The sequence below is a fragment of the Oppia nitens genome, unplaced genomic scaffold (genome assembly GCF_028296485.1).
Source record: "Oppia nitens isolate AA-2021 unplaced genomic scaffold, nextdenovo-longstitch-racon4-pilon3 scaffold4_pilon_pilon_pilon, whole genome shotgun sequence".
NCBI lineage: Eukaryota > Metazoa > Arthropoda > Arachnida > Sarcoptiformes > Oppiidae > Oppia > Oppia nitens.
The window spans coordinates 5,607,186-5,624,982 of NW_026533232.1; the positions used below are offsets into that span (position 1 = coordinate 5,607,186).

Genomic DNA, 17,797 nt, shown 5'->3' on the forward strand with positions numbered 1-17,797 from the left:
TATTGTTTTGCACTGTTTTTAGTGATGTTTTTGTCGGTGTTATTGTTGTCACAAACAAATAGATATTATATATGTTTGATATATAAAAATATCTGTATTTCTCAGACATTGTAGCCGTCGAGGCGTTTAAATCGATCGATACTTTCATTCACTATATATTAAATAAGAAATTTTTCTGTCCTTTTCTTTGTAAATATAACAGTATATATATATTATTTACTGTATTATAACTTAGTATTGTATATATATTTGATTTTATAATATAGAAGGTGTTTGACCCACCATAGAGTGTTTGTATTTGTAATAAATTTTATACTTATTTGTATATTTCATATTATAGTAATGTAAATTTATAATAAATATTATTATAAAAAGCATTTTAATTACTCTTTTCGAATAATTAGTTTTTTGCAGTTATTATTAAATTTTTGTTTCACTATTTTTAACTGCATTTTTAGTTTTACAAGACAATACTTGTAATATTTGTTAAGACATAAAACACTAAATAAAATACAATAATTTATAGATATCTAATGTATAATATTTTTGAAAAATGTTTTTTTTGGATTTAAATTTGTTTGCTTTTTAAAAAATCATTCAAAATAGCAATTTCACAAATATAAATAATAGTGTAATAATAATTATTATATATAAGGAATATTAAGAATAAGAATAAGTAAGAATAATAAGAATAGAGAGTAATTCAGTTAAAAATATAATATAATATTATATGAAATATAAGAATAATAATTAGTAGTGAATGCGGTTTTTAGATTATTATTGATATTTAAAAACTAAATTTTGGTGTTTGTTTTTGTTTGTTGTGTTTCATTAATTTATTATAAGTAGTAATATTAATATTAGTCAGTTTAGATGGTAGTGTATTGTTATGTGTGGTGTTTTAAACTGATTTTAAGATGTTTTGCATTTATTAGTCTTAAAAGAGACCTGTAATACACGGTTGCCGAGAGTATAGCCATTGAGACTCTGAATGGCAACCAATGACTCGTCATAGTTAGTCATCGTAACGAATCCAAATCCCTTGCATTTGTTGGTCTGTAAGTCGCGGATCACTTTAACCGACTGAACGGCACCGAAGGGACCAAACAGTTGCCATAAAAGAGATTCCTCGGTATCGGGAGCCAAGTTGTACACAAATATACACCAACCGGCGCCGTTGATTGTGGCGTTTGCCGCCAACAACGGGTTTGTCAACAGATCACCGGCTAATGGAGAGTATCTGTTCAAACAAATTATGCATTTTATCGTTAATTTTTCATTACTTTTTTACATGTCTTTGTGATTGATTTGTTTTTAATTTTAAATTTATAGTAATTAATTATAATCAATATGTATATATAACATATAATCACAATAAAGTGATCCATAAATTGCATTATAATAATAATTAAATAATAATAATAATAATAATAATAATAATAATAATAATAATAATAATAATAATAATAATAATAATAATAATAATAATAATAATAATAATAATAATAACAATAATAATAATAATAATAATTTTAGTAATAATAAATAAACTATAAAAGTAATATAAATTAATAATAATAATTAATAAATAAGTCACCTTTCGGTTCGCCAGAAATAATGGGTAAAAATAAATTTGAATTTTATATGGAGGATAAATGAAATTTTTTCATATCATGTATTTTCATATATATTGCAATTAATATTTAAAATTTCAATCAATATTTAAATAAGCAATTTATGAGATATGATATTAAATAAACTGAAATAATGAACTAAAAATAAAATGTATTTATGTTATGTTATGTCGCGTGTTATCATTCAAATAAGTCTGGGTTGTGCTGACCCTATATATTATATTTATTGTATGTATGACTGCATTGGATATATTTATTATATTAGTGTAATGTATGGAGTAATGGTCTGTCTGTCTGTATTTTTATGTACATAATATTTTACTTTCAATTTTTTTTATAAATATTTAATTAATTACATTTTTCTTTAACATTATTAAAGTACTTTAAGATTCATATTTTTGCTCACATTTTCAATAATTTTACTTAATGTAATTTGAAATAAATGTTATTAAATAGCATCACTTTTTATTGATTTTAAATGTGTAACACTTTATATAATAGTTAGCATTAGAAAAGTTAATGGGTCGAGTGTAACATTGTATTTAAATGAAAATTTAACTGACATTATATAATATTAGCAATTTTAAGATTTAGTTTACAACAATAAATAGACTTAAAGTTTATTTATTTATAATAAATAAATTTTTATATATTTATTATTTTACAATACTTATAACCAAAATAATAATAAAAAAGTTATTTTGATTATTTACTAATAAAGTTTCAAATTTAGAAAATACTATTGACTTTTAACTTCAAAATAATCTAAATTAAAAATATTTTATTATAATTAAGTTTTTTCATTAATTTAATAAATAAATAATATTTAGTAGATTTTTATAACTAAATTAAATTTACATAATAGTGACATATGAGAGAACAAATTGATTATAATATATTTACATATTTAATTTTTACTTTATAGTTTTAATTTAGACAAATATCACATAATGGATATAACCGGTAAAATTTTTAATATCTTTATAAAATAAGTTTATGCTTATAATAACTGATTGGTATTAACATAATAACTCATTCAATTCAATGAGTATTTAAAATTAGAAATGATGCGATTTTCTATTGAAGATATTTGTATATTTTAGATAAACATTATTTATTTATGTTTGAATATTTGGTAGCAAATATTTTTATATATAATTATAGTGTAAAATGTTTAATTTATTTAAAGCAAATGTTTGCCAAAAATGTCAATGATTAATTTTGTTTTGGGTTAGATCTATGCTAAATTAAATTATATAAACATCCTTTTTAACGTTTAATATATAAATCGCAATCATAATTATATTATCTACAAATTTAAACAATATTTATGATTTACAATTTTATAATGTTATTCTAATCCTAGTTTAACTTATATAAAAAATAAAAAATTCATTCAATATTGTCATATATTACAAAACATCTTAAAATATAATGTAGTTGTCTGGGAATTACCTTAATTTCAGTGTTTCATTGATAAGATTAGATGAGAGGGTAAGTGCAAGTGTGTATTGCATTCAAGATAAGAGTTAAGTGTATTTCACTGCAAACACTTATAATTATAAATAATTTTAATTGTATTTTGCATTAAATGTTTGTGACATAAGAGCCTTAGATAACACTTAAATTAAACGCTTTGGTACCGGAAAGTCCACTAAAGCGTATAAATAGTAGAAAAAACAAAATTATTATTTAATTAAAATCTAATGAGAATTGTTTGCTATTTCTGATAATTTGTTTATTAAAAAAATTCAATAAAATTATAATATATACATTATTGTATACATTATTGTATATCATTAATTTTTTTATTAAATATCGAATTCATTATTTTTTACTTATAAGATCTAATAAACTATACACAAAAATATTTTATAAATATAATAAGCAGACAGACATAAATTATTTTTTACAAAAATCTAATGAATAACACATTAAGTAATTTATATTAAGCTTTTTCACTGGATATGCCTCAATGATCACTGATTTGTAATGATATAACTGTCATAATTATGTATTTGTGTGATGAAGTGAGACTACCTATAGTTAGTTATAAGTGTTGTCATATGGATGATATGTGTTTAATATATTTGGTGTGGGGATGTTTGGTTGCTATTATTTATTACCCATACCTGGAGACCGGTGACATAGGTATGTACCTGAACCGATTGGCCGGATGGTGAATGGGACCGGCGAAGCGGCGCTGTGGAGACAGGTAGGCGGCCAGTGGTGCCAACGCTTTTGCATTATTACTCGGATTATTGGCAAACTTGACGGTAATGGGTTCGGTAGAGCCCTCGGGTATGGTATTGTGCAAATGCTTTATAGCCCGTTCAGCTTCTATACGCTGATCGTACCGCACAAACCCTACTCCTTTGGACAGACCTGTAGACGAACAGACTTCAGCATAGAGGGCACGATCTATAGATAAGATTTAGATCATGAAAAATATAATTACTAATTAAAACAACATTAACAACATATCCAACAAATCATACATCAGTCATACTATACATTCACATAGTATATCATTTTTGTCACATTCATTATATAACATTCAATTAATATACCAATAAATCACTTCTTATATTACAAATAACTCAATCAACAATTATCTTTAGTTTTGAAATACTTATAAAATAAAATATTTTGCAGTCAATGCATTAAATAATACAATATCTATAGTTTTATAAAACAATTCAATTATAGTAATATAATAACGTATTTAGCAAATACTTCCAGTATATCATAAAGATAATAGCAATAATAATTTACAGACAAATATAAATTATATAATTTAAAAAAGATAAGAGTATTCATAATATGGTTTTAGATATAATAATAGCATATCATATGACATATAAGATATTAAATGAACATATGGTTAGGCATTACCTGTGATATTATCACAGAGAATACGAGATGTAATGATACGTCCGTATGGGGTGAACAGGGATTCCAGTTCTTGTTGTGTCATCGCTTTTGGGATACCACTCACATAAAGGTTGGCCCCCTTTATGGCTTCACTGCTGGGTCGGGCAAATGAGACCTAACCGTCAAATATATATAAGTTATTAGTCAAACTAAATCTTTATGCATCTCTACGGGACTAATGCATTAAAGGGCCAATAGAGTCGTCAATTATAAACAGTTTATCCATTATAAAGTGTGCATTAATGTATAGTATAATACACTATGTTTGACATTTTATCAATAACATATGTTTTAACTAACTGAATAAATTTTATAATCGTTTTTTTTAACTAACTTGTGAGTATTATTATTAACAACAATTTATACTTTTAAGTTACTAAAATTGTATAAATTTTATTTGCACTTATTTATTCTGTATTTAATGAATAAATAAAACAAAGTCTATTAATATACAATTATTATTACTGTAAAATTAAAAGTAGTAATAAGCTATTCCTTTTAAACATACAAACTATTTTGAAACAACTCATTATACTATAAAATAATATTATTATTGAGATTACAGTTATATATGGGAAAACTACTATACAAATAACTACTACCAATTATAAATGAATTATTAGTTATATATTTATATTTAAATAATGATCATTTGTAAAATGTTTATTTATGTCCTTTTTATAATTGATTGTTTTATTTAAATAATATCCAATTAACGAAAGTAAAGCAAAATAAAGTAACAAAATATATGGTTTGTTTGATACAAACCTTAATGGTTTTGTTCTGTAGTCTCAGTCCATTCAAAGTAGTGATGGCTTTATCTGCATCTTCAGGTCGAACATAGTTTACAAAACCATATCCAAGACTTTGTCCTAAAACATCAATTTTTAAAAATAATTTTAATATACATAATCAAAATGTATATATATAATCAAAATGTTTAGTTGATATATAATTATAAATGATTAGATATGCGAATCTATATATTATATATTGTATCATAGATTTTCTAAATTAGTCATCAATTGCTAGAAAAGGGTAGTTAAAGGAAAGGCAATACTTTTTTAAAAGAGAAAGTATAAGAGTTTTTGTCGGCAATTGTGGTCTTCGTGTGAATAAATCAATAGAAAATCGTTTGATTTACATCTCAGCGCAAAAACTATAAAACTATTGGCGTATTTGTTGTTAAAAAATAATTTTTACGATAACTATTGTTACATTTGAATGGGTGAGCGCCAGCACATACCAGTTCCCTCTATTATTATTTGTTAAATGTGCTCTTATAATGTCTATGAAAAAGAAAACTATAACAAAAGCTTATATGGTTTATGTAGAAGCAAACATATAGACAAGCAATCGCCTAATCAATGGGTGCAATGGTTGGGGCAATGCTCGTGCCTCAGTGCCAGACGCGCGCGTGCGAGCAATACATACACTACCAACACTACACCATCAGCACAACGGCTTATATGCTATACATCAACATAACAGGCGATTCAGTATTTCAATAGACAATATGTAAATGCAAATCAATTGACGATATGGTGTGTGTGTGTGTGTGTGTGTGTGTGTATCACAGCTGCAGATCAGCTGCAACTCAGATAACGAGCAAACACAGGGACTTTTTGGGTCAGACTATGAAATGGGGTTCCCTTTTGACTAAAATTATGAAATTTTGGCAAAATATATGGTTAAAGCAAAACAGACTAAAACATTAATATTACATAACGCACAGCACCGGTATTTTTATCAATCGTTTTGTATCCAATATATAGCAATCATTTTCATTAATAAATTTAATAATAGCATTAATAGACAACAAAACAAAACATTAATCGTTTAAAACAATGCCATAGTTTTCATTTGCAAATGATTTGTGTCTCAATGTCAACGACTTATTCATTATATAATTAGTTAATTTATTTTTATGTTATATTATTTTTGTTATATTTATTCAAACTTTGGTCTCTAGAGTGACACATAGATTAATAAATTTATTAAATTATATATTAGTTTATATAACTTTATGCATAATATTAATGAAAGCAAACCATAATTTTAAAAAGTAAGACTTAATTTCAAAAGCAAATTATACTAATTAATCAATACATATGAGACATGTGTGCTATTGAAATACAACACCAAAGATAGACCTGCCTTTCACAACACTGTATCACTGTTTTAGAAAGATATTCAATAGTCTCTCTCTCTCTCTCTCTCTCTCTCTCTCTCTCGTCTAGTATTATGTCATTTCTGATAATAATAATAATAATTTTCTTTTGAAATAAAAGATGAGTGCAAAACATGCGATACCTTTTGCAGTGAACTCAATATCTTACTATAAATAATAAATTTCATATCATACAAAATAATATATAAATGGTGATATAAATTATAATAAATTTAACAAAAATATAAACTATTTAATTAAGTAATGGATTAAAATAATATTTTTAATATTTCTTTTGATTATCAATCTCTTTGGTGACTAGTTTTATGTTTTGAAACATTTGTTCAGTAGTTTTTGGTTAAACCGACATTTCAGTGGTTAGTAATCGATAAATGAGTTTTGTGTCTAAAACTCATTGAAAAGTAAAGTTAATTATTTTAACTCTAATTTTGTTTTATTATAAAAATAAAGTAAATTATTTAATATAAAGACAAAAACACTAATTATTATATGAAAGTCATTAAATTTTCCCTTTGCTAAAGTCACCACAAAAAATATATTTTTCAAATTTAAAACAATTTTAAAAATAATTATACAATATGAATATAATTATTTTAATATTAAAAACTTTTAATAAATAAACTTTAAAATATCAAACTACTATAAATTTAAAAACAAATGAATATATTCTTGCTTTTATAGCATAAAATTATTCTAAACAATAAAAATTGATATGTTTTGCCAGTTTAAATATATTCATAAAGTTAATATAAATACAATTAATTTTTAAAAATAATCGCAATAAATCTAAATATAACTATATAAATAAATTTATAACAAAAATAAATTAAAAATGCACTAAAAGCATCAACAATTTGTGTAAATAATAAAATTTCAAATTAACGTTTATTTTGCATGTAAATTATTAACATTATAATTTTGTTATAATTATTCAAAATGTATTGAATTATTTATCTTAAAAATAATTGATATAAAAATTATATTTAAAATACTGTATTTTGTATGCTATAATTTATGATTTTGTAGTGCTAATAATATTTTTACTATTGTTTTATTATTTGATTAATATAAATGTCATTAAATAAAATCTTATTTTTCCATTATCTTTAAATCGACTGTAAATTTAATATATATTATTAATAAATAATCTAATATAAAATGTATTGATCTTAATAAATGTAAATAATTTTATTCAAAAACAAAACACACACACATATATATATATATATATATATATTCACACATAGACACTGCAAATTATCAATAATATAAATTATTTTACTTTAAATAATTATTAAAAAGTTAAATAATGCAAATTACCGGTGACTTTATCGCGGATCAGTTTACAAGACTCAACTTCACCAATGGATGAGAAGAGACTACGAATTTCTTCTTGAGTCATGGTTTGTGGTAAATAATTGACAATTAAATTGGTTTTTGAGTCTTCAGGATTGCCCAAAGACTGAACAGAAGAGTTGCTGTTATGAAGACTTCCGTTTTGAACGCTGTTCTGAACCGGCGATGAATCCAAACCATTCATTTTGTCGATCAATTCAATGACAGTTAAATAACTTATATAATAATTAACTAATTAATTATAAATATGATAAACAAGTAACTGATAATAGCTTATAACAAACAATTGCTTGTTATGACTAATATAGTACACAAAATTCAATTGATTATTGAACTGAAACAGTGATGTCGTGTATCAGTTGTGTGTATATTAGTATTACAAATATATTAATGATTTAATACTCAATATTAACGTTAAGTCAAGAACTGAATGGTAAACTCAATCAAAGAGTAAAGACAAAGATATAAATTTGAATCTCAAACTAAAAGGATAGCAGAAAAGCTTAGAAACAATAAAACTGATATAATATTGGAATGAATGGATGAATATAAGAGACACCAGAAACACAATGAAATGGATGCACAGCTTCCCGACCCTACTATTAGTGGTACCGACACCTAAACACCATTGGCAACGATGGCAACCATACGCACGTAACGCGCATTCGCCACGAGCTTTATCCCGATATATACTCTCTATTATAGCACTGCTATATCACAAAAAATATATACTGCACTCAAAGCAGCACTGGTATCATTGCAAACACTGGTAAAGTACAGTAATAGGCGAAATGGCTCAGGGATATGGTTCAGGATATGGCCATCGATTCACTTCATATATACATATAGTATATACAGAATATTGAATATGCTGTCAGTTGTCTCAGATGTGCTCTATGTGTGCGCGCAGTCTTACAATCAACAGCAGCACTGGTATCACACATCACACACCCGATACAGTCGACTCTTGTATTGAATACACACTTTACATACATATAGTGTAGATTAATATACTAATCATCTCCTGACATGTTTGTACAAAATTTGATGCAAACAAACATAACTTAAAATACTGATTAGCTATATATATATATCTAATAATTGCTATTACTTTTAGATAAATTTTTCTAAATTACTTTTTAATATTTTTGTTTCATAATAATATTTTTTTTATTAAATGTATTGATAATTAAATTAAATTTTAATGTATAACAACAAAAATTATTAAGAAGAGAATTATGTCAAATTTTAAACATAATATGCAAAACACATTTTTATGAGAAATTATTTTTATCTAAAAAACTTATTAAAATAAATTCATATCTTTGAGAGCAAAACAGATCGATTTTGTTGGCTCACAATACAGACTACTTTGGCACCGGTACTATCATTGCACTGGTATATACTGTATAGTATTGTGTATGAAGTGAAAGCCAACTGAAACGCAAACTATTTTGCATATCATATCTATAATACCCAACACATCAACTCTCTTATTGCAAGCAATGCTTATATTATACCAAATATACAACAAATACATTCTCTTAATAGAAACCAATGCTATATTATAGCGCTCTTACATCTCAATGAGATTTTTCCAATCTCTCTCTCTCTCTCTCTTTCTCTCTCTCTCTCTCTCTCTCTCTCTCTTTCTCTCTCTTTCTCTCTCTCTTTCTCTCTCTCTCCTCTCACTCTCCCCATTCACTCACTCACTCTCTATCGTTTCTGCCAATGACTTGTGCCAATCATTTCAATATTTAATATTAAGTATAGCTAACAGTGCGCCCAACCATCAGAAAAAGGGTGGGAAAGGAAATGAAATTTAATGCAATTGATGGCATCGATTCTGTTTCAATGCTTTCATATACTACACTACAGTATACACAACTGAAATAATATATTACTTATACTGTTATACTGTAACTATTGCTTAGGAAACCTAACGCTTACTTCATAAAAAATAATATTATATAAAATATTATAAAATAAAATAAAAATTTGCACATAAATATTACACTATTCATAAATAAAGTATATAAAAGTACAGACTGTTGAAATTATAAAATTTACTGTTCATTGATTTGTATTAAATGCAAGCAAATTATATTTAGTCACAAAATTATGTTTTATCTTTATAATAAAAAAGTTATTTAAAATAAAAGACAAAAATTTATTTTATAGTTTTTTATCATACATTTTAATAAAAAAGATTAATAAATATTTAAATTCAGTTTTACTATATAATTGTTTGAAAAACATATTTACTAAACAATAATGTATACTCAACAACAACAACAAGGTTTGAATACTTAGTTTTTATCGATAATTTTAGTCAAATGTCAGTAAATGTGAAATGTATTTAATTTTTTTATTTTTAAAAAATTATTACAACCAGTAATTAACAAAAAAATTATTATTATTATTATTATTATTATTATTATTATTATTATTATTAGTAGTAGTAGTAGTAGTAGTAGTAGTAGTAGTAGTAGTAGTAGTAGTAGTAGTAGTAGTAGTAGTAGTAGTAGTAGTAGTAGTAATAATAATAATAATAATAATAATAGTTGTGAAACCGAGACTTTTCAAAACATTGATGAATCATTCTATGGGTTTTCCATTATTTTTTACTCCCATTACATTTGAATGCATTAATATAATACACATTTATTTTATACTTCATTTATACATTTTATATATATATATATATATGCGTGTGTGTGTGTGTGTGTGTGTGTGTGTGTGTTATTTGTATTTATTTTATTATTTATACCTGGATTTCCCGGATGAAAATTTGTTGAAATATACATATTATATAGTTTTGATGAAACATTTATTATTTGGTAATTTCCAGACTCAAGTAGTGATGATTCAGACTCTGAGATGAAACTAACAAATGTGTCGAGACTTGTGATGCGACCGATTGGACACTCGGGTAAAGCAAAGAAAGGTCATCTCGTGTTTGACGCCTCCTTTGAATCGGGTATTATATCATTAAAAAAGTCTGCATTTATTAATAATATCTATAAATTTACATTTAAAAAATAATAATTTATGCATTATAGTACTTACTTTTTATGAAAACAAAATTATGATTAATTTATTTATATCATATATTGTACAGATATTTATATATATTACTTATTTTTTATATCTTAGTTTAATTATAAACATTTTGTGTTATTTTATTTTATATTATAAATATAATACTCCAATAAAAGAAACATAATTTAAATATACCATGTAAATATAATGTACAGTATTGTTAATAATATTACATTAAAGTTATACAAATAAATATTTGTAATATTATTAATACAACTTTTATAATGTACTACAACTATTATATTTACACTTAAATAATTTATTATATTGTTTAAACTATAATTTTTAAATTCATCATCTTTTTGTATTATAATTTCCTTATTAAATATAAAAAATAATTATTAACTTTTAAAAATTAATAAATGTATTTATAAATGAAGATATTAAAGTTAGATTGTAATTAATTTTTTTAGAAATATAGATTAATCATTTTGAAACATATTTAAAGATAATGATATGTCAGATAATACAAACTTAAATTTATCAATTTTTACACAACTGTATTGTTATCTCATTGTGAAACAAATTATATATCATTGATTCTCACTGTTACATAACATTGCATTATTTTACTGTATATTTGTATGACTATATGAGTCTCTAATTAATTTAATCGTAAAATTTTAACCATTTAAATGACACTTTACTGCAATACTAAAATGTTTCTCTTTGTTGTTTTGTTTCTCATATAATTAAATATTAATAGTTTGTATTTAAGTCTAAATGATTAATAAAAATCTTTATAAAAATTAATAATAAAATTGTTAATCTTATTAATATTGCAATTTATTAAGTTATAGTTATTTTTAAAAATAATAATTTTTATTAAAAGATTTATACATATATTAAACTATTTTATTTATTAATTATATAAAATTATTATTATATTTTAATTTAATAGTTTTATTGCTGATTTTTTTATTTACTTACATATATGTAAGACATTTGTTAAAGTTTTACGGCAATTATTTTTAAACTCAACTATATATAAAACTCGTTTTATTTTTAAAATTATCATTTTATATAATTTTTAAATTGTTTATATAAGTGTAGTTTAATTTTTTCTAGTCATAAAGTACAGGCTTATAAAAAACATAAAATTATTGTCAATGCTATCATTTATATTGAAGTTGAAGTTAAATGGTTGACCTATTAAAAGGTCGACAGATATTTAACAGAGAATATATATGTAGAGAAATACAACAATTTTTACATTATATGCTGTAATTAGTAATTGAATTAAATTTCTTTGTATTTGTTAATTAAATTATTTTAGACTATTTATTGTTGTATTGTAGTTGTTGCTGAAAATTATTAAAATTAAAATTATTTCAAAAATAATGTATTTATAATTTATATTGTATATCAATGAAAATGATAAATATTAACAAAACATATATGATATAATTATATGTAATTTTTCAATTATCTATTAGGTATTTTTTGATATATTAATATATTTGACTAAAATAATTATAAAATATTTACTAATATTAATAGAACATATATCATGTTTAACACAATTAACTAACAAATATTTTTAAAAATAATATTGAAAATTATGTCTTCCATTATAAAAATTTGTACATTTAGTTGATTAATAAATCTAATTAATTATTATAAATTAATTATTATAACAGTATAATGGAAAAACCTCATTTGTTTAGATATTTAAATATATATATACAGTTTTAAAAATATCACACTCCCTGAGCTAGCACCCCTGTGCTTAGTAATAATTAAATGCATAGTACCATAATGTCCGTTCCTAAAATCCAGGCTTCTCTAAAAAGTTAGACTTACGACTCATTTATTAAAAATCTGTTTAAGATGTTATGAAAATGATTTTATATCAATAATTATTATTTATAAGCAATACTATATACTGTATTTATTATAAAGTTTAAAATAAATAAATATTTATATTCAGTATCTAAATATAGTAATGTTAAATATTCAATTGTATAATTCAACAAAATAATATATACTGTACATACACAATAAATATATGCGCATTGTTATTATCAACTTTTATTTATAATTTAAGATTTTGTATTACTCTAAGTTTACCTATAAATCTATTTCTAAAAATTGTAATCTCTAATACTAAGATAAATTAAATTTATTTATTAGAATAAAAATATATTATATTTTTTCTGGTTTTTTCAGATTTTGTTGAATTATAAACTAAACATAGATTACAATATTCAATAATAGGAAATATATGTTTGTTAAGCTTTTTAAAAAAAATCTTACCATCAGCTCTTTTGCATATATTTTTTTAAATTGCAACTTTTTAAATACATTTATTATATTAATATAAATAGTTTACGTGTAAATTATGATTAAAGCTTTTATTATACAAATACCCACATTTTTGTGATTTTGAATTATTTAATTTTTATACCATTGATATTATAATTTTATAACTTAATAGATTTAGTGGAAATAAGAAAATAAATGTAATAATAATAGATAATTATAATAAATAATATTATGAGCTATAAAACTTTTATTAATTTATATGTATTTACAACAATACTGTATAATTATTATTTATATAGTTAATAACATTTATTAAATAATAAAACAAAAATAATTTTTTAATTCTTAAATTATTTAAATCATTACCTGAAATTAAGAAAAAATTAAAATATTTTTTTAATTAAAATTTCATAATTTAAATAACTGTATTTATAATTAAATTTTAAACAATAAATTTAAGATTTTATGACATGATTTCACTTTTGTTATAAAATTCTATTGAAAATCAATTCTTATGATTATATTTTGTTTATTCATTTTTAGGATATTTATTTCGTATAATAAAATTATATTCAATAAAAAATATATCATTTATTATTGTTATTATTTCTTTATTTAAATTCATTTATTCAGATAAGAATTTAATGTTTGTATATTAAATATTTATAATAATTTTTAAAAACATTTAATGTTATCAAAATGTGTAATATTTAACAAAATAATAATATTTAATAAAATAATAATAATTATAGTATAATTATTTTAATGTTTTTAATTTGCAATTAGATAAAATTTTAAATTGCTTATAAAGTTATATTTCATAATTTTTGCTTTCTTTCAATATTTATATTTATAAAGTTTACAAATAAAAATTATAAAAATAATTTACAATTTTTATGTAATTTTATGTTATTTACTGTTCCTTCAAAATATAACATTATTCATAATAATATATTTTTACTTCAAGACATGTTTTAAATATAAAAAGAATAAAATAATTATATTTTAATAATAAAGGACTTCAGAGTATTTGGGAAAAATTGAAAAAATTAGCTCAAATTTTGGTCAAAATAGCATTTTATTTTAAGCACAATTAAAGGTTTATATTGATGTAAATTTTTTTTAAATGTGTAATAGGAAGTGATACAATTACTTAAAATGTAAATATATTTCATATTGCTGTAATTTGAAATATGTGATATTAAAAAATTGTTTTTACATTCATATACATAATTCAAATGTGCTTAAAGTTATATACGTCAATTAAATTGATTATGAAATTATTGTCAATTAAAAAATTCATAAAATATATTAAAATCTCTATTTTCAATCTATTGCCATTTAGTATACAAAAATATTATTTAATACTAAGAATAATAAAAACAGATGTATATAAATTAATTATTAAAAAAATTTAAACTTAATTGCAATACATTGAAAATTGACGTTGAAATACCAAAATTTAATATTGCATATAATAATTCATAGTAGTCATAGTCAAAGTAATAATAGTCATATTTATGCTTAATACTAATACTACAAACTCCTATTTTCATATAAAATATACATTCAAATAATCAGAATAAGTATAAATTAATGTAGTAATAGTAACGAATTTTAATAATAATAATGTTTTTTGATAATTATAATATAAAATAATTTTACTAACAAAAACATTTAAATAGAAACCCACTTTTACAACTGAAACCGTTACGAAAACCAAACCGTTTTTAAATCGGAACCGAAATCATTTAGATTCCGATCTCTACTATGTATCAAATGCTCAAAACTATCTAATACTTTGGGTTCATTTTTTAATAACTTAATTGTAAAAAAAACATTTTAAAATCTTCTCACAAAAACTATTGAAAATCTTATCTTTTATTTTTTTAGTAATTTATGCTTTATATCAATATAGTCTAAATACTCTGTTTTATATAACTTTAGCATTTTATTTGTTTGATATTTTAAATAATGTTTCATAAATTATAATATTGAGAATTATTTATTAATTATAAAATTAATATTAAATATTAAAAATAAATTTAGAAACTATTATTAAAATCAAATTATACATATCATGAAAAATAATGCTGTAAATAATCTCAATAAACAATTAATTAAAAAAAACTAATTATTGAAAACTAATAATTACATGATTTTAGTGGAATTTTAAAGTAGAACAATATTAATATTGTATATATTGTATTTATAATACAAAATTATTGCATATATTTTATATTTAAAATTTCTATTTTAATATTTCATTAATTAGCTCATAATTTTATTATTTTTAAAAAATGCTCATAAAATTTAAATATAAATTTTATTAAAATAATATTTAATGTTAAGAATATTTAGTAGTTATCAGTAAATATATAGAAAATGTTAATAAAATGAGTGAATTCAAGTTGAAAAATTATGCACCCAATTCAAAATTGTAAATTACTCTTATTTTATTTTTTTATTTATATTTATATAATATATATTATATTATATTATTTAGTGAACTGCTTAAAGCTATTTGGTTTACAAGTGAGTGCTAACTATAAATCCAAGTCTTTAATGTAGTTTAAACCACATGTCATTAGAAGATTGAATAAAAATTTGCATAAATTTAGTCTCAAGACTCATGACTTCGGCGGTAAAGAGCGAAGTCTGTAAAGATTGGCTCAAATTTTTAAAATTTAATAGAAAATAGTATTTTTTTAATATAAAATACATAACAAAATACATAACAACTTTTCTGAAAGAAGTTGAAAAATAAAATTTACTTTTAAATTATATTTCTGTTTTATACTTATTATCAATATATTTCTGAATAGTTTATTTTTATGATATACTGTATACAAAACTAAGTACACATTTCATAATTTAGTGGATATTTACGTCTAAAATTTATATATATTTTCTTATTTTAAAAATATAGCATATTTTATAAACACACAAAAATAAATTGATATTTATCTAAACTGCTTTTGTTTTTATTTGAAAGGCTAGTCAGAAATGTCGTAAATTCATTAGTGATTAACATTTATGTCTATAAACTATATGATCTCATATATCCTCTATTTCATGATTCATTGAAATCCTTTTTAATATAAAAATATCATTAAAAACAAAGTTTTAGTAAACGACTCGTATTTTGCTGTGAAAAGATTTTATAATCAATTATAATTTTTTAAACTTTTATTGCTTAATTACATTTATTTTTGTTTTTAAGGTAATTTTTAATATTACAGTTTTTCATACTTTACATAATTACATTTAATATAATAGATAATTTTAATATCATATATGAAAGATTGATATACAGTATAAATAAAAATAAATTTAAATTTTATATAAGTTAAAATTTATAATATTGAAATAGTAATGTAAATTTACAAGTTAGTTATTATATGAAACTTTAAATTTTAGAGATAACTTTATCTTTATTATTGTAGAAATTATTATTCAAGTGTATTAACCGACTAAAAACAGTAATAATATGGTACAACTAATTTTTATATAGCATTAAATTATTTAATATTGTAAAACACATTAAGATATGAATCTCATAATGCATTAAATAAATTGTTTTGGCTATTGTTTCACTACTAAACCATAATCTGTATCTAATGTGGATTTATTTGTCAAACATAGTTATCATTTAATTTGTTGACTAACTTTAACATTATTTGGTTTTTATTTTTGGAGCATTATTTTAATAAACTGTTAGACAGACAGACAGATAAATGAATTACATCAATGAATCCTCAAAATAAAGACAAACTTAAACATTACATTTGATAATCAATTGTTGTATTTTATATTATATTATACTACAGCTATTGTACAGTTATTTCGCTTAATGTAAACTGTAATGCAATGACAAACAAACTAATGGATCAATAATTGTGTGAATTTTATTCGCATTTGTAGTGAATCTCTATATCAATACTTGTGTTATCTCTCAATGTTAGGTAATTTGGGTCGAGTCGACCGCATCAGTCACTTGACATATGACCTCTTTGTCAGGCCTGACATCGCTGACCCCAGACATCGACTTTGGTTCAACTTTACCATTGATAATGCTATCAACAATCAGGTCTCACATTCATACTATTAATTATTCTATATTTATATTATATAAAATTATACATATTGTATGATATATAGTGTAGTGTAGTGTAGTGTAAATTTATTATTATTTCATTATTATTTAGTTATACAATATATTACAATATAAATAAACTAAAGTATCTTTAGTACTCATTTCTAAACATTATTATTTTATTACAAATTCTTTTTGCATTTTATCTAAAAAAACTGT

General features: G+C 22.0%; 2 protein-coding genes across 3 annotated transcripts in view; one reads left to right on the plus strand and one right to left on the minus strand.

Annotated features, from left to right (window-relative positions):
* Positions 1–767: 767 nt before the first annotated feature.
* On the minus strand, positions 768–8,931 carry LOC128959969 (ELAV-like protein 3). Of its 2 annotated transcripts, none has more exons than XM_054306015.1 (5): positions 8,080–8,931; positions 5,337–5,440; positions 4,530–4,683; positions 3,794–4,055; positions 768–1,240 (listed from the first exon to the last, which is right to left on the minus strand). In XM_054306015.1, exons 1-5 carry the CDS (start codon positions 8,297–8,299, stop codon positions 913–915), a joined length of 1,068 nt encoding a protein of 355 aa, XP_054161990.1. In that variant the 5' UTR covers positions 8,300–8,931; the 3' UTR covers positions 768–912. The 2 variants fall into 2 exon arrangements, with proteins under 2 accessions (XP_054161990.1, XP_054161989.1); XM_054306014.1 differs by having other exon boundaries at positions 3,767–4,055.
* A 1,967-nt stretch (positions 8,932–10,898) lies between these two features.
* Positions 10,899–17,797, plus strand: part of LOC128960311 (cytosolic carboxypeptidase 6-like) — a 47,038-nt gene continuing 40,139 nt past the window's right edge. The window contains exons 1-2 of the mRNA XM_054306383.1: positions 10,899–11,095; positions 17,448–17,572. Of these exons, the coding sequence (XP_054162358.1) occupies positions 10,996–11,095; positions 17,448–17,572 (225 nt within the window). The 5' untranslated portion in view covers positions 10,899–10,995. The remainder of the gene's footprint in view (positions 11,096–17,447; positions 17,573–17,797) is intronic.